The sequence below is a fragment of the Somniosus microcephalus genome, chromosome 4, assembly GCF_052327205.1.
Source record: "Somniosus microcephalus isolate GS21.2 chromosome 4, FLI_Smic_1.0, whole genome shotgun sequence".
In the NCBI taxonomy this organism is placed as follows: domain Eukaryota; kingdom Metazoa; phylum Chordata; class Chondrichthyes; order Squaliformes; family Somniosidae; genus Somniosus; species Somniosus microcephalus.
The window spans coordinates 243,524,472-243,542,690 of record NC_140990.1 but is presented as its reverse complement, the minus strand read 5'-3'; the positions used below and the strand labels follow the sequence as shown (position 1 = coordinate 243,542,690).

Below are 18,219 nucleotides of genomic sequence, written 5' to 3'. Positions count from 1 at the left end.
ATAGTAATTCACTGAAAAGTTAAAAAACGGGAATATAACCTATTCACAACTTTCAGTGAACCTCTCTGCTCCATGGAGAGAACAGGCTGTTGATCAGTGACTGGAAGAATCAGCAAAAAACAACTCTAGAGAACTAGAGGGAACAGTGCAGAGAATGAATCATGCAAGAATCTCAAATGTGGCAGACCAGAGAAGGGGCTCAAGGAGATACAAGACTGTTTGTCTAGGATAAGCAAGTGACACGTGGAAGAGCACCATTTCAGTTTTTAACTCAATAGATCCAAACTGGAACCTATTTTTGGATTCTAATCATGTAAATACTGAAGTTGCAGAGGCCACACTTTCAGGACACAAGTCAACACTCTTGTAGAGCATAAACAGTTACATTTTATTTAATTTTTTTCTATATAAAGCAAAGAAAATGAAAAAATCATAATAGATTTTCAATTTTTCCATTTTTATCTATTTTTGAAATGTAATAAAGTTATAAAACAAGTACTTGCAACAGAAGAAATATTAGCTTACTAAAATACAATCTTTATAATTCTATGAAAGACCTTCAATTTAATAGCAAATTAGATATATATCTGCATATATAAATAAGATGTGCAGTATTTACAAAACTATACAGGAACACTAATAGAAAAAAAGGTGTGCTAAGCAGTAGAGAAATAATCAAAATGAAAGCACTGGAGAAAAGGCGGCCATTTACAGTCAATTTGCAGCCATCACTTCTGTTTCACCTCTAAGCCACCAGTAGCTGTAAGAAATAGCTTTAGTTAGTTCTTTTGCATAGGAGACTCAGTAACATATGAAAATGAAAGTCAAACTTGCATTTCACATGAGTCTCAGTTTAAAAAAAAAAGGGTCCAATAAAACAAAGCCTTTGGAATTTCATTCTCTCTTTATCTCAAGTTTCTTGCTCCTTGGAACGAGGAATACACTGCCATCACTGGTCTGCTGTAGCGAGTATTCACTGGGAGAATACGGATTTCCATCTTCATCTCGTAGCATACTAAAAACCTCATGATACAGATTGTTCAGCTGCTGTTTGATCTGCTGAAGGCTTTTGGCATGCTCCCCCTTTTCTTGGAGGAGCTCCTCCTTCTCATCTTTAAGGTGATCCAGATCGTGTTCGAGTCCCATTATGCTTTCTAGTTTACGCTTGCGGCAATTCTGAGCTGCCACCTTGTTTTTGCCACGGCGACGGATATCACGAATGAGTGCAAGCTGGGCCTCACCAAGCTGGTACTTGGACACCATTTCATTGAAATCATCAACAGGAAGGTTAACAATCTTTCTGACAGAGAAAGGAACATTCAGTGCTTTAGCCCGCTGCTCATCCCTAGTGAGCCGAGCTTCCATCCGTTTGGAATATTTGTCTTTGGTGAATGGGGCTTTACTGTGGCCAGGACTCACTGGCAGATCATCCTTTGGTCCTTCAGTGTAAAGGTTCAGGCTAGCATTTGACTGTGTAAGATCATGAAGAGAGGGTGCCCGATAGTGACTGTCATTTTGAAACTGCATTGGGTACAGCTCAGCAAATTCAGGCTTAACACTCCCAGGACTGCATTCCATGTCATCCATGTCAGAGTCACTGTAACCATTAGAAGCATCTCCACAAACAGACGATTGCATTGAATTACCTGGAGAGGCTCCACTAGGGCTTGAGCCCATAGACAGGCCAGAGTCTGAATCAAGAATTTCAGGCAAATTTGGTGGCTGCTTACAATCAAAATCTTTATTCACTTCCAAGTGAGAGATGCTGATTTGTTCAAGAGGAGGATCATCCCGAATGCTAGTAAGTGATTCATTCATCTTGGTACCTTGGGAAATGTTGCTGCTTTTCTGGGTATTCAGAGACGTAGAGAAAAGCAGGTCACTGAAATGATTATTGCTGAATGGAAGGTTCATACTATCTGAAACATTTGATTTGAGCTGGAGGAGTGTGTGGCTTGCAGGTGGCATTACTTCTTCATAGGGACCATCAAAAAGAGAGAGGAAACTTGTGTTGCTGCCTATCATATGGTCAGCTGGCAGATTTGCACCGAGGCTGTAGCTGTCACTTTGCATTTCAGAAGTTTTGCTCTTGGAAGTATATCCTGTAGATCCAATACTAGTAACATTCTCATTCTGCATGCACAGCCACTGTACAGAAAAAGCACACATACAAACACATAAGGAAGAATCAAGATATACCTTCACCATTTTATTAAAAAAAAAGTTGAGTGTTGCCTGAAGTGAGTTCGAAGTGTGTAAGATTTATGAAAGGTAGTGAAGATGTTTCCACTTATGAGGGAGACAAAGACTTGGGGCCATTAATACAAGAGTGTCACTAATAAAACCAACAGGGAATTCAGGAGAAACTTCTTTACCCAGAGAGTGGTTAGAATGTGGAACTCGCTACCACAGAGAGTGGTTGAGGCAATTAGCATGGATGCATTGAAGAGAAACTGGATAAACATACGAGGGAGAAAGGAATAGAAGGTTATCCTGATAGGCATGGAAGAGTAGTGGGAGGAGGTTCGTATGGAGCATAAATACCGTCACAGGCCAGTTGGGCCGAATAGCCTGTTTCTGTGCTGTAAATTCTATGTAAAATAGTGCAGAAACTTGCTTTCACATGGGTCAGGCTGCATCTATTCAAAAAGTCAGCAAAAAATCTCATATGCAACTGCTAAATATTTAACCAGCAGGACTACTTCCAAAGGCAAAATAAGAAACTGCCTGAAATTGTAGTAGTAAATATCTATAAAAATAAAATTGAGTTTAATAATGTAATTAGCTGACTTTGGTGGAAATTTTTGACCCCGGTTACAGGGGCAACTGCAAGAAACAAGCATGTTCTCAAATAAATTGCCCCCTATTTGTTTGTTAAAGATACTAAGAATACAATAAATGTTTAGCTTAAAAAAATTATTCAAATGTTAGAAGGTCCTGATGCTATAAATTTGGTGATGTTGATGTAATGAGGGAGTGTGAAGCTTTCTACATAACCTGTCAAAATCATGCTGACAGTCAGCAAGTGCAAAAAAGCCACAGACAACCAGTGGCCAATGTGATTTTACTGCATTAGATACATTTCTCAAATCACTTGAGTATCGACAGTCTGCACAGGGACCTAACTCCCAACACTGAAAAGTTATTATGAAAGACACAAATATTAAACATTAATCTGGAAGATTTCCTGTCTTATACGTTCCTTCCCTTTAAACATAGAAACATAGAAGATAGGAGCAGGAGTAGGCCATTCGGCCCCTTGAGCCTGCTCCGCCATTCAATGAGATCATGGCTGATCATCCAAGTTCAGTACCCTGTCCCTGCCTTCTCCCCATATCCCTTTAGCCTTAAGAAATATATCCAACTCTTTCTTGAATATATTTAATGAACTGGCCTCCACCGCCCTCTGTGGCAGAGAATTCCACAGGTTCACCACTCTCTGGGTGAAGAAATTCCTCATCTCTGTCCTAAATGGCTTACCCCTTATCTTTAGACTGTGATCCCTGGTTCTGGACTCCCTGACCATCGGGAACATCCTTCCTGCATCTAGTCTGTCTAGTCCTGTTAGAATTTTATAAATTTCAATGAGATCCCCTCTCATTCTTCTAAACTCCAGCGAGTATAAGCCCAATCGACCCAACCTCTCCTCATAAGTCATTCCTGCCATCCCAGGTATCAACCTGGTGAATCTTCGCTGCACTCCCTCCATGGCAAGAACATCCTTCCTCAGAGAAGGCAACCAAAACTGCACACAATACTCAAGATGTGGTCTCACCAAGGCACACTCAAGATATTTACTTGCAGTGCTGTCATTAACTTAGTCTCAACTCTCAAGATAAAATGTAGCTTCTGTAAATTAGAGGAAAGTAAAAGTTTATACATACACCACTGCCGCCGCCACCCCCCCCCCCCCACAATATATTTTCTCTCATGCAATAATTACACTCAAATAGTACTGCACACTGTATGATTAAATCCTCCATACCAAATGTAGATACACTCTGCAGGATGAAAGCTTTTATTGTTTAAAATGTCCACTTATCTGCATTTAAACACATACACACAAATTAAGGTCACATAATATGCATTTGAAGAAAGAAAGTAAATGGAGCTGGACCCTGAATGTCAGATTAATATCCTCCGAGACAATGGCAGGTTTGTTCTGTGAACAAATGGTTTATTACAGGTCTGAATTCTTTGGGTGTTTGTTACATCCATGCTCCCTCTGTACTAAGTGCTGAATTCAGCTATTGTATTTACCTGAAGCTCCGGGATCGAGAGCAGCTCTTGCCAGGTTTGCTCCAAGTCCTCCAGAGAGTTTGATTCAGGTGCTGCGGATGGAAGGATCGAAGTAGTTCCTTGCTGTGTCTGATGAGGAGCCATTGGCTGTGGACTGCTCTGAGCTGGAACTGGAACGGGAGATTCAAGTGCAACTGTACGAGACTAGAAACAATAAGTTTTTTAAGTTTTTTTTATGAAAAGAGCCCTTTGCTGCTGCCCAACCCTTACAGTAAACCTTACATTTCCTGAGTTATGTTGCAAAAATCTTAGGAGGAACTATTTAGGTTCCCTGAATCTCTGGTTACATTTCCTCATAAAAGCTGCCAGTGTTTCAGTTATTGTGACTGGAACAGTAAAACCAGAAGGTAACACTGTAGTGTATCTATAGTTCTTACAGTAAAAGTTTTGCATTTTAAAATAATCCACCCGATAGCCGCTTTTAAAGTACTGCATTTATTTCAGAAACATCCAAATTCTAAATGAATTCCTGTTCTAACAGGGCAACTAAAATCAAGTGCCTTATAACCACAGGAACTGACACATTTTCAAAATTGCACACACAGCTATTATAAAGATAAACATTAGGAACTCAGCAAACACAACATCTTTCTAGGGTTTACAGTTAGATGGTAGGACTGGTTATAAAAGGACTCACCTCTACGTCCTCTACAAATGGAAATGACTCTGCAAGAAGCTGCATGCATTCATCAAATGACAAAGCTCCATCATCTTTCTCTCTTGTATTTGCAGTCTGAATTAAAATTGGTCGGCAACCAAATATTTTTAAAAAAAAGGAGTGGGGAGAGAAGAAAAATAAAGTTTAATATGATGTTTTTGCATATATTTATATAGAGATCTATACAAAAATTAGATGCATTTCTAAGTTTGTTTTCATAAAGCTGTAGTGGAAGAGCAAAGTAGTTCCTGAAGCTGTACTTCATACAGGGCTGTTCAAGTCTTTGTACCTGTGCAGGTTCTGGAATTCCTCCTGGGATCTCAGGTTCACTGTGCTTTGCTGGCCGAATGGCAACAAATTCGCCGGTCTCTTCATCTAACTGCAGCTGTGCCAGTAGAGCCTTCTCTTGTTCCTTCTGCAACTGCTCCTGCTTTTCCTTCTCAAGTTTCTTCTGTTTCTCTAGCTCATACTCCTTTTGTCTGTAGTTATAATCAAAATCTTCACGGACAACACCAAGGTCGATGTCCTGCCTCCACAGGATGTCAATTAAATCGATGTTCTGTTTAAAAAAAAAAGCAAGTCAAATTAGAAATGCGGTAGTGAACGGCATCAATTCACTTTGGTTGCAGTTACAATACATAGATAACCCCACAGGTTGGTATAAATATATCAAAATCGTCACGGACAACCCCAAGGATTAAGTACTTAACCATTTCCAGACAACATATTTCCATTCAATGTCACACTCTCTCTGCGATACCCAAAAAACAGTTCAGAATTCACAGTAGTAATTGTGTTTCAGCTAAGGCAAGGTGTTGCTTGCTAAACAAGAAAAGGCTGAATGCCTTGTAGTGTATCAGAGTTTGAAATACCCATGATCTTCAGTCTCAAACAAAAATATCAGTCCTGCTCAAATGGACATCTGTGTGCCAAAGAATTTCAGTAATCTTTTAAGGTTTAAAGTGCTGCATCAGTAAACAAGGTGATGAACGCCAATAAAAGGTACTAATTTTTTTCCCCTGAATGGCATTAGGTGCAGAAATTAGGTCGCAATCTATGGTAATTGATTTTTGTTTTATGAATTTTTCTACAAATGATCAGAAAGTTTTAGTTAGCCACATTTTCTTCCTATATATAGTCTTGCCATCTTGATTTCAAACATTTTTACAAGCCTGAAATTTGAATGCAGAGTTCCACAGCCAAGAGCATAGAACAAAGTTTTGCAAAGAATGAAACAGACAGCCATTAATTTTAAGGTTCAATTTAAGCAAGAACTAAAACATAGCTTTTGGTGAGAGCAGAGGACAAAGAGAGACACATGCCGTATGCAATTTGTGAAAGCTATTGTTTGAGCATAAAGCAACTAGCTCCTTAAGTTCAACCCTGATTAAAAACACTTTATAAATGTTCATATGTACAGATACATAGTGAAATGAATATGAAGCATTGGCATTTCACATTACTTAAAACACAAAAGACCAGATCTAGTCCTTTTACACACTCCCTAAAGCCAATAGATCTTTTTCATATAGTCAACTGCAAAAAAAAACCCCACAATTTCATCAGAAAAAGCTGCTGACATATCTGGTAGGATTTAAAAACTGCTACATAAACTAGCCTCAATACTTGATTTAACAGGCAAGTACAGCAATTATTTATTCCTTAATATTTGAAAGGAAGAGTGCATGGAACTTTAGACGGGGAGGCTATAACAGAATACAAAAGCTGCCTTTGTAGCTAAGCAGGTGGTCACCAGGGTGACCAAAAGTACCCTTGTTAAACACTGTCCTGTGAGCACTGCAGTAAGTGGTCCCTGTTTCACTTCACTGCAACTGCTTTTTTATAATAACTATCCTGTGCTGCAAATAAAATTAGAAACTTTAAAATGTATATTACTAACATTTAATATTTTAACAAACACAAAGAGACAAGTATTTTAATGAAAAATATACAACATAATTTACAGTTCACAAATACCTGTAAGTAAGCCAATACTCTAATGCAAACCTTGCCATTTACAGTTAAAAAAGGAAACAGTAGACAATTCATGTATTATGAAAGCCTGAACAGATACATCTTTATTTCCTTGATTGCTCAACATATTGCATCATCTTACTGGAAGAGAAGCACTGATCTGACTGTCTTAGTGCATTAGGGAAATGCCCACTCAACCCTGTAACCACAAGAATGAGTCAATTTACATACTGATCAGGATGGAGGGAGCAATAAGAGATGAGAAAAACAAGCAACAGATACCTGCTCTGCACATCCCTCCCGACTCGAGCTGCAGCACAACAATTAGATTAGGGCTATTCCCCCAACTGCGCCGTTCCTTCCTGGTTGGGAGGTCAGGTGACCTATTTCCAGGCCTCTGCCACTGCAGCCTGTAAGCCAGCCACATGAGTGTATGATAACACATCCTAGATGAATTGGCCTCTAATTCTTGCACTGTCCCAAAGGGGAAAGGGCCAAGAAACAGCACAGATTATGTATAGGAACTTGTTTTCTAGACTGCTCTCTGTACACTGGTAGCCAGTTATTTTTAAATAAAGAAAGTACACATCATAAGTAGGGCCCAAATTAGGCAATATTACCTTGGACTGGTCAAATCCAATCATGGAAAATTATGAAATTCAATTCAATAAACCTGGTAAGCTGTGGGCTGGCACCAAGGAAGATGACCATGAAAATTATTGGATTGTAATTAAAATTCCAATTGGTTCACTAATGTTCTTCAGGGGAAGGGAAGCTGCCACCCTACCTTGTCTATTTTGGATCCGTGGTTCAGTGGATACGCTATTATTAAATAATCACACAGATGCTGTACATTAACAAATAACAGGTCTTTACCGGAGGAGGGTAATCTCTAGACTGGGGGTACAGAGGCATGCGCAAAGCTTATATACCGGTGTGGTCACTGCCGGTACTACAGTATACAGGAGCTGTAAAAGTAGTTCTGACTTAAAGGCACATATACTACAATTCCTCCCCTTTTAGATTAGTAATACCACTAATATTCAAATAACAATTAACATTTCAACATGTACATTAAACAAAAGTCCATTTATAGATTCAGTCTTTGGGGCGGCTTCCTGACCCTTTCGGGTTAGCGCCTTTCCAGAGGTTCTTGTTCTTGGTGCAGAGGCGATTCTGACCCCTTTTTAATCAGGTAGTTCATCAGGTTCCACTGCTACTGGGTCTGAAGTAGATGCAACCTGTATGTCGGGTTCATCCCCAGGTACTCGAGACATGGGGTTGACGCGATCCTGTGACGCTAAGATATGATTGACATGGCGTCAGTGTTCTCCCCGACATCCACTGTGTACATTAATAGGCCCTGCCTTGTACATATCGTTCCGGGTTGCCACTTCTCTGTTCGATAGTCACGGGTCAAGACTGGTTGCCCTACATTGAAGCTCCTTGTCGGCTTCTCGTTGATGTGCTGGAATTGTTTGTCCTCAACATTTCTTCGCACATTTGGTCTGAGCAAGTCCAGACGAGATCTCAACCTTCGGTTAAAGAACATCATGGCCGGGGTCTGGTTGGTAACTGCATGTGTCGCGTTTCGGTAGGCTAATAAGAAATTGTCCATCTTATGCTGTAGTGGAATTTCATCGTCGCACATGGCCTTTATCGCCTTCTTAAAGGTTTGTACAAACCTCTCAGCCAATCTATTTGTGGCTGAATGATACGGGGCGGATGTGTAATGCCTTACCCCATTCCTTTTCATGAATTTTTGGAACTCGGACACAAACTGTGGTCCATTATCAGAGCAAATCTGCTCTGGCAAACCGTTTCTGGCAAATATGGTCCGTAGGACTGCAATCGTTTTCTCGGTAGTGGTTGAAGACATTATCACCACCTCAGGCCACTTTGAATGAGCATCCACTGCTATTAAGAACATTGAGTCCATAAAGGGACCAGCAAAATCAATATGCACCCGTTGCCATGGAGAGGAGGGCCACTCCCATGGGTGTAGAGAGGCATGTGGTGGTGCATTTTGGACCTTCTGGCATCCTAAGCAGCTCTTAGTTAGGTCTTCGATTTGTTGATTGATTCTCGGCCACCACACAAGCCCTAGCAAGGCTTTTCATTTTCACTCCCCCCCCCAGATGACCTTCATGTTGCTCCTTTATCACTCTCTCCCTTAACTTGGGTGGAATCACCACTCTGGATCCACACATCACTGTCCCCTGGCATACTGACAGCTGTTCTCTTCTGGATGAGAATGCTGGCAACAGTGAGTCGCCATGTGTTGGCCATCCCCTCACCGTCAATTCATATACCCGTGACAGCGTCGGATCATTGCGGGTCTCCTTCTCTATATCCGCGTTTGTTACTGGCAATCGTTAAATTATTGACGAATAAAATACCTCGATAGGGTCCACTGCTGGTGCTTCCTCCACAGTAGGCAGTGGCAGGCGCGATAGCCCATCAGCGTTCCCATGCTGTTTCGTGCCTTTATATTCTATTTCATATTGATTCGCCCCTAGAAACAGGGACCATCTTTGTAACCGCTGTGCAGTAATCACTGGAACGCCCTTCTTAGGATTAAAGATGGAGACAAGTGGTTGGTGGTCAGTCAGCAAGGTGAGCTTCTGCCCATGCAGATAGTGGTTGAATTTTTTCACTCCCCATACTAGGCTGAGGGCCTCCCTGTCAATCTGGGCGTAGTTGCGCTCGGCTGAGGTTAGTGACCGAGACGCAAAGGCTACTGGCCTCTCCAACCAGTCTGGGAATTTGTGCGACAGCACCGCTCCAATACCGTCGGGTGATGCATCACATGCCAAACGAATTGGTAGTGCTGGGTTGAAATGGGCCAACACCTCTTTTGATGTGATCAATTCTTTACACTTCTGGAAAGCTCGTCTATGTTCGTCATCCCACTTCCATGGTACCCCTGTTTGCAGTAGAGTGTTCAGCGGGTGTAATACCGTAGACAAATTTGGTAAGAACTTGTGGTAGTAGTTTACCAGCCCGAGGAACGCCTTCAGTTGTGACACATTTTCCGGTGCTGGAACCTTGACTACTGCCTCAATCTTGTCAGGGGACTTATGTAACCCCTCATCGATGACGTGGCCACAATACGAGATCTGTTTCTGGACAAACCTCGCACTTGTGGCGATTAGCTCGTAGCCCATACTCCTTTAATCTGGTGAGCACCTTCTCCAAGTTGGCGAGGTGATCACCGTCATTTTCGCCCGTGACCAAGATGTCATCCAAATAACACTGGGTCCCTGGAATCCCTTGCAGGACCTGATCCATCGCCCTCTGCCAGATAGCCGGAGCCGAGGCTACTGCAAACACCAGCCGGTTGTATTGATAGAGACCTTTATGGGTGTTGATCGTAAGGTAATGTTTGGAAGCTTCTTCTACCTCCATTTGCAAGTACGCCTGGGCTAGATCAATTTTGGTGAAGCGTTTACCTCCAGATAGCGAGGCGAAAATATCCTCAATTCGTGGAAGCGGATATTGCACCGTGTGAAGGACTGGGTTCACTGTCACCTTAAAATCCCCACAGATGCGGACCTTCTTTGGTTCCCCAGGCGTATTACTCAACGACCTCTTCATTACAGGAACGATGAGTGTAGCCCACTCGCTCCAGTCCACTTTGGACAGTACTCCTGAACGTTCCAACCCTTCCAGCTCTGCTTCAACCGCTGGTCTGATCGCATAAGGCACTGGTCTGGCCTTCAAAAACTTTGGGCTTGCATTTTCCTCTATTTTAATCGTTGCCGTTATTCCTTTTAGTGTTCCCAGTCCCTCCTGGAACACTTCATTTGCATCAGTTAGCATTTTTGACAGTCATCCAGGTGTGATGTCGTCATCCTTTTTGGCCTCAACCTTCAGTGCCTGTATGGAATGCCAATCTAATTGTATCTTCCAGATCCATTCACGTCCTAGCAGTGGTGGTCCTCCATTTGGCAATACATATATATCCATTTTAGGTATTTCCTGGCCTTTATATGTCACTTTCACCCTTATTTTTCCTTTGGGGTAGACTTTTTGCCCCGTATACGTCTTCAAGACAATCTCTGTAGCTTTCAAGGGTATGTGTGAAAATAGCCGCTTGTAGTCTCTTTGATTTATGACTGTTAGAGCTGACCCTGTGTCCAATTCCATTTCCACTTGGACTCCGTCTATCTCGAGTGTAACCCAGATAGTCTGGTGATCCTCCATTTCGGTTACCTTATGTAGTTTCAGACAACCCAGCTCCTTGCTTCCGGAGTCTGTGTCACTTTTCTGTTCGTCTGAACCACTGTCCATCATCTGGTGTACCTTTTTGTACTTCTCCTGTGGAGATTTCTTACTGTTGGTTTTCTTCCCAGACCTGCAGACTCTTGCTATGTGTCCTGCTTTCCCACACTGTCTGCACACTTGGTCCTTGAACCAACAATCTTTCTGGTCATGTGTTGTTCTGTCGCAGCGCTAGCACTTCCCTGTTCCATAGGACATTTCATTGGTGCCATATTCTTGTGGTCTCCGTTGTATCTCTGCAGCGCCCCTTGTGGCTGCTTCGTGTGATACTGCCATATTGAAAGCTTTGTCCAGCGTAAGGTCCTTTTCTGATAGAAGCCGTTTCTGGGTTCCTTCACTTTGTAGCCCACACACAAACTTGTCCCTTAACGTGTCTGCTAGTCCCGCTCCAAACTGGCAGTGTTTCGATAGCTTGCGCAGTTCCGTTAGGTACTCAGCATTGCTTTCGTCTTTGTGTTGGTTCCTTTTATGGAACTTAAACCCCACACCGCTGCGGATAGCAGAACAATTTAAGTGGTCCTGTAGGATTTCTACTATGCTTTCAAAATTCTTGTTTACCGGCTTCTCTGGGGTTATTAGATTTCACAGTAACCCATAAGTTTTTGCACCCATGGAATTTAACAGAACCAGTGCTTTATTAGCATCTGGCACTTCATTCGCCCTGCAGTACACCTCAATACGTTCCACATATGTCGCCCAATGTTCGACTTCATTGTCGAACGTAGAGATACTGCCACTCTTCGGCATCCTTGGGTGTGCGTTAACTATCACCAATGGCGCCTCCCGCGCTTCCCCTTCTTCTCCGCTGGCACAAAATGGCGTCTCCCGCGCTTTCCTTCCTTCCCGCGCTCACCCTTCTTCTCCGCTGCGGCTTCTAAAAATGGCGTCTCCCGCGCTCTCCCTGCTTCAATGGCGCCTCCCGCGCTCTTCCTTCTTGTCCGCGGCTCAATGGCGTCTCCCCTTTCTTCGCCCCGCGGACCCTGTTCAGCCCGTGAGCACTGGCTTTGCTCTGCGCGTTCTTCTTTTGATATTTTTCGACGCCGCTCAGTCTAGAACCCGGCTGTTTCTTACCCTCTCTCTCTCCGGTTTGTTTTATTTTCCTCGACGCCGCTCGGTGTTCAACCCCCGGCTGCGCCCTGCGCTCTTCACCCTCTGTCTTACCCAGTCGACGCTGCTCGGCTCTCTCTCCGCCGTCGGTCGGCTCCAGCCGCCGCTGCTCGGGAAGGGTCTGTGCTGGACCTGTCGTCGGTCTCTTACTGCTCGTTGTGGCTGGGGAACCAAGCCCGGCTCTCCACAGCCTCCACTGCGAAGTTGGATCTCTGCCTGACTGCTGGGCGGTTGCTCGTGGTCGACGCCAGTGTTCCTGGCCTCGACTATTTTTTTTTTTCCTGTTGCAGGTAGATTCGAATTGACACTCGTCGCCACTGTTGGATCCATGGTTCAGTGGATACGCTATTATTAAATAATCACACGGATGCTGTACATTAACAAATAACAGGTCTTTACTGGAGGAGGGTAATCTCTAGACTGGGGGTACAGGGGCATGCGCAAAGCTTATATACCGGTGTGGTCACTGCCGGTACTACAGTATACAGGAGCTGTAAAAGTAGTTCTGACTTAAAGGCACATACACTACAGTCTAGCCTACATGCGCCTCCAGTCCCACACTATGTGGTTGACTCAATGCCCCCAGGGCAACTAGGAATGGACAATAAATGTGGTCTCGCCAATGTCACCCACATCCCAAGAACAAATACAGTGGTGTCTCTGATATTCACAGCAAGCCTTGGATGATTAACTTGATAAAGTTCTTTAAGTTCCTTCTCCTGTAACATTTTTGTGCAACTTTCTTGCTTAATTTTCAAAATTCTTAGTTTTGTGTGTCCCTGGACTGCCCTTTTTCATTTTGAAGCATTACTGATCATTGACATTCAAATAACAAGCTAATTCCTACACTAACAACAGGGCTTTAATGAACCTAAGAAAGGAAGAATTTCAAACTGAATGCATTATTTCCATTTCCATTACAATCAAGGAAGAGAATTTGCAAAGATACTAACAGAATGGATCCAAAGGAACATAGAAAGAGAACCAATAAAGCCCCAAGGCTATTTAATCCACACATACATATAAAAGGGCAAAAAAGGACCTGCAAGTCCATCAATGTTCACCCTGTTTGCTGGATGGTGCAACCTTCTGGACCTGTCCGCCCCAATTGCAAGTATTACTAATTCCTGATGGGAAGGTAAAGAAACAACAACAGCTAGCTTCAGGGGGGAAAAAAAGTCTTCAGAAATTCCTCCCCAACTCTATAATGCAATCAAGCAAACTCTAGGAAACCATGATACCCAAGATGCATTACTAGACATCTCCAGAGTCCAAGGATCAATCCTTGGCCCCTTTTCCTCATCTACACACTGTCCTTTGGTGATATCATCCAAAGCCATGGGATTAGCTTCCACATGTATGCTGATGACACCCAGCTCACTCACTTCTCGACCAATCCATTGCTTCTGTGCTGTTAGACAGAGTTTTGGCTGAGTCATAACTTTCCCCAACTAAACACTGGGAAGACCAAAACCATTGTCTTCAGCCCTTATCACAAACTCCATACCCTTGCCACCAACACCAGCCCCTGCCTGACCACTCAGGCTAAACTAGATTGTTCACAACCACTCGGTGTCCTGTTCAAACATAAGCTGAGTTTCTGACCTCATATCCTCTCCATTACAAAGACCTCCTACTTCCACCTCCATAATGTCACCCACCACTACCCCTACTTTAACCCATCCATAACAGAAACCCTCAGATCACACCTTTGTCACCTCCAGACTATTGCTCCAAAGCTCTCCTGGCTGGCTCCCAATCCTCCATCCCCCATAAACTCCAGCGTCTCCAAAGCTCTGCTGCTCACACCCTAACCCACATCACATCATGCTTGCCTTTCACACCCATCTTTGTTGACTTACACTGGCCACAAATTTAAAATTCTTATCTTTTTATTTAAATCCTTCCATGGCCTTGCCACTCCCTGTGTTGTTGGAACAGGTGAGCATAACTAACCCACACGTCCTTAGATAGGCCCAAATGTCCTCCTTCCTGCCATCGACAGTGACTTTTTGTCTATGTAGTTTATAGTAATTTCCGGATCCTGCTATTGATGTCCACAATTTAAGTCATTAATTATATTCGCTTGACCCCATGGGGGAAAAATTTGGTATCGCCCCATTTGGGGCGCCATTATCAGCTGTGCGCAAAATTTAGCACCTGGCGCTAATTATCGCCTCCGACAGCAAACTTGGCTTTTATCGCCCCTGGAGGTGATTGGAGCGCTAAATCAGGCGCTTCACACCTGTCTTAAGGCGCAAAGGCCGAGGAGTGAGGCGCTACCTCAGAGCGCTGACGAAGCAAGGAAGGGCAAATCAAAATAAACCTGCAAAGTGCTGCTCAGTACTCAAAACTCCTTCACACAGCGTTGAATCTCTCCAGAAGTTTCTCTCTCTCTCTCTCTCAATGCGTGGTGCAAAAATGTCACCGACAAAAAAAGGCAAGAAGCGGTCGCCTTTAAATAGCACTCTCCTAGCCCCTTTCTGACAGCATAACGCTCCCCTCAACCTGTCGTTGCTAGCGGCAGGCGGTGCCACTCAATATCCGGTCCGGGGCGCTAACGGGGCGTTGCGCACTCGACTGACGTCACAATCTGCCGGCGCAGGAGATCGTGGCGGTAGTGTTTAGCACCGCCGCAAAATGTCTAGTTAATTTCGCGAGCGGTGCAAACATCGCCGCACCCAGCCTCTAGTTGCTTTGCGCCCCATTAAGGCGCTAATGGGAGGTGCAAACAACTGAATTTTTCCACCCATGTTTCGCCATTTCTCCAAAGTGAGTAATTAGCTCTTAGCCTATTTTCACTAACAGATCCATGTTTGGTATCATCCTCAGCACACATCCAGAGCCTCAAAATCAGATGTGGAGACCAAAACTAGATACAGTACTCCAAGTGCAGTTTATATAACACAAGTACTGTAAAATGCTCATTTGCTCAAATGCTCACCTAGCAATATTTCAGGAGAACCTCATTTGTTTTCACTTTAGCTATGAAGATTTGTAATCCTGGATCCCTCAAGTTTATGACCCCAAAATCTCATGCTTTCACAGCTCAGAAGTTCTAGGGTTTTAGAATTGTGGAAATGACAAGACTAATAGAACAAAGTTCACCAAAATCAAGAAGAAGAACACGAGAAATTATGTGGAACTTCATTCTGTGATGTACCCTCACTGCGGCATGTGATTTTGTCACTTAATAACAATGGCTAAATTGGAGATGCGGAAGATGTAAAAGACACTTATTGAAGACTGAAACTACTAGTCCAGATTCAGAAAATGTAGCAGTACCAGAGGTAGTAAAAGTACAGATATTTAGAAGATTGTTCGTGGCTATACCTGCTTCATTTGGAGAATGCAAGCCAGAGGGATACAACAGTTCTTTAAGAGAGAACAATGGACAGCTGACCTTGTGCACATAGAAAATGTGCCAACACATTGAAGATGAGCAGTGGTAACACAAACAGTTTACGCATATATCTTCGGACAAAGCACTACATTTACACAAGGAAAATATAAATCTATCAACTGCTGCATTAAGTCTGATGATAACAATGACTATAGTAACAGCTTAACTGATTCCTTTAGAATTCAAATGGTCTTCAGGCAAAGCTCGCAGACGTCAGTCAAGTGCAATCAACTTCCTTTTCTCTCTTCCCATATTCCAAAATGTTACGTTAATTTGAATGCTTCGGGGTTCCTGTTCAACTCAAGATTTTTTTTGACACTTTTAATTGATTAGCTAAATACATCTGGATTCCCCCAATTTAACAACTTCACGCCTGTCTCTTTTGAGAAAGCAACTATAAAACCAAATTGAGGTAAACACTCTGTAAAGCTGTTCTAATGTAACTGCATATAAATTGCAGTCAACAGCACACAACCAGAACTTTTTCACAAACATATTCACAACCATGTCAGGCTTGTCTCAGTGGTAGCACTCTCACCTCGGAGTAAGAAGGTTGTGGGTTCAAGTTCCACTCCAGCACATAATCTAGGCTGATATTTCAGTGTAGTACAGAGGTGCTATCTTTCAGATGAAACATTACACTGAAGCCCCGTGGGTCTGATCAGGTAGATGTAAGAGTTCCCATGTCACTATTTAAAGTAGAGCATAGAATTCTCCCAGTGTCCTGGCCAATATTTATCCTTCAACCAATGCCAACAAAAACTGTCATTTATCTTATTGCGGTTTGTGGAACCTTGCTCTGCGCAAATTGGTTGGCAAGTTTCCCTATGTTATAACAGTGCAAACACTTAAAGTATGTTATCCATGAAGTGTTTTGGGTCATCCGGAGGTCACGAATGCTGCAAGTTATTTTTTTTAGTGATCTGCAGTGGTATCTGACATGCATGAACAAACCTTCATAACAATAAGTGTGTTTCACTTATTATACACTGCCTTTGAAAGACCTTCTGGAATTCACAACATATACCACATTCTTGTGCAATGGGAAGACACTCAACTATCCCAAATACCCTGGGAAGAATATGGATGATGCATTTAAGGATATTATTCTATAGTGTGAATAATCTCTCTTAGTTTCCTAACTTGCTGCTGGAGGTCAGTTATTAACTGTCTCTGCCCACTCTCTACACACTGATGTACAGATCCTTTAAAGTGGAGTCTGGCTGAAAGGAAACCACCATCTCAGTAGAGCAGGATCAGACAAAGGACAGTTCTCTGGAAATACCTGGATGTCCACCTCAGGAGAATAACTGAAGCAAAGCTCTCAACAGCACTAACAGAGGATGACAGCAGTGTATTAAGGGTATGTATCAGCTGTGGCTCAGTTGGTAGCACCCTCACCTCTGATTCAGAAGGTTGTGGGTTCAAGTCCCACTCCAGAGACTTGAGCACAAAAAAATCTAGGCCGACACTCCAGTGCAGTGCTGAGGGATTGCTACACTGTTGGAGGTGCTGTCTTTTGGATGAGACGTTAAACCAAGGCCTTGTCTGCTCTCAGGTGGACGTAAAAGATCCCATGGCACTATTTCGAAGACGAGCAGGGGAGTTATCCCCGGTGTCCTGGCCAATATTTATCCCTCAATCAACATCACACACAGATTATCTGGTCATTACCACATTGCTGTTTGTGGGATCTTGCTGTGCACAAATTGGCTGCCACATTTCCTACATTACAACAGTGACTACACTTCAAAAAAGTATTTCATTGGCTGTAAAGTGCTTTGGTACGTCCGGTAGTCGTGAAAGGCGCTATATAAATGCAAGCCTTTCTTTTTTCTTATGGCTGGAGGGGGCAAGGAAAAGAGGGAGAGGACACTGGATTGTCCTTGAATATTTATTGAAGAGGGACAGGACAGAAACAGCACAAGCAGGGACTCCACCTGCACAAGCCTCAAACTTTCAGAGCAGCTCTGCGCACACAAGGGATGCAGGGAGTACTTTTAACCCCCCAAGAATGGGATGGGAATTTAAAAAAAAATTTTTATATAAAAAGTACACCCGACCCCAATCCGCCCACTTTCGGTTTTAACGGAAGTGGGTCTGGAGCAGGCGACCAATCCGCTCTCAGGAAGCAGGTTGGACACAAATCTCAAGGCGCCTGGGTGCCTCCATTTTAACTGCAGGGAAAAGACGACAAGAAGGTTGCATTTACAGCACTGCTCGTGAGCCAGGAGGAGCAGGAGTGTTTCCTCCAGGCTCAACAAGCTTACTTCTTTACACCCCAGAATTCTCTGACCACCCCACCCCCATTACCTGGCATCCACTCCTCAGCTGCTTTCAGGCAGGAAACCTACTGAAAACTTTTAAAAGATGTCCCGCGGTTAAATGCTGCACATCGGGAAACCCTTACTTTCGGGTTTTCTGTCTGGAAATCCCCCCTCCCCCCACCGTTTCACGGCCGAGTAAATATAGGGGCCATAAAGTCTAATAGCCA

The 18,219-nt window shown here is 43.2% G+C and overlaps 1 protein-coding gene across 1 annotated transcript in view; it reads right to left on the bottom strand.

The window, feature by feature from the left end:
• Window positions 1–436: 436 nt before the first annotated feature.
• Window positions 437–18,219, bottom strand: part of nfe2l2a (nfe2 like bZIP transcription factor 2a) — a 43,536-nt gene continuing 25,753 nt past the window's right edge. The window contains exons 2-5 of the mRNA XM_085986092.1: window positions 5,247–5,516; window positions 4,937–5,032; window positions 4,261–4,443; window positions 437–2,148 (exon numbers count right to left, since the gene is read on the bottom strand). Of these exons, the coding sequence (XP_085842218.1) occupies window positions 895–2,148; window positions 4,261–4,443; window positions 4,937–5,032; window positions 5,247–5,516 (1,803 nt within the window). The 3' untranslated portion in view covers window positions 437–894. The remainder of the gene's footprint in view (window positions 2,149–4,260; window positions 4,444–4,936; window positions 5,033–5,246; window positions 5,517–18,219) is intronic.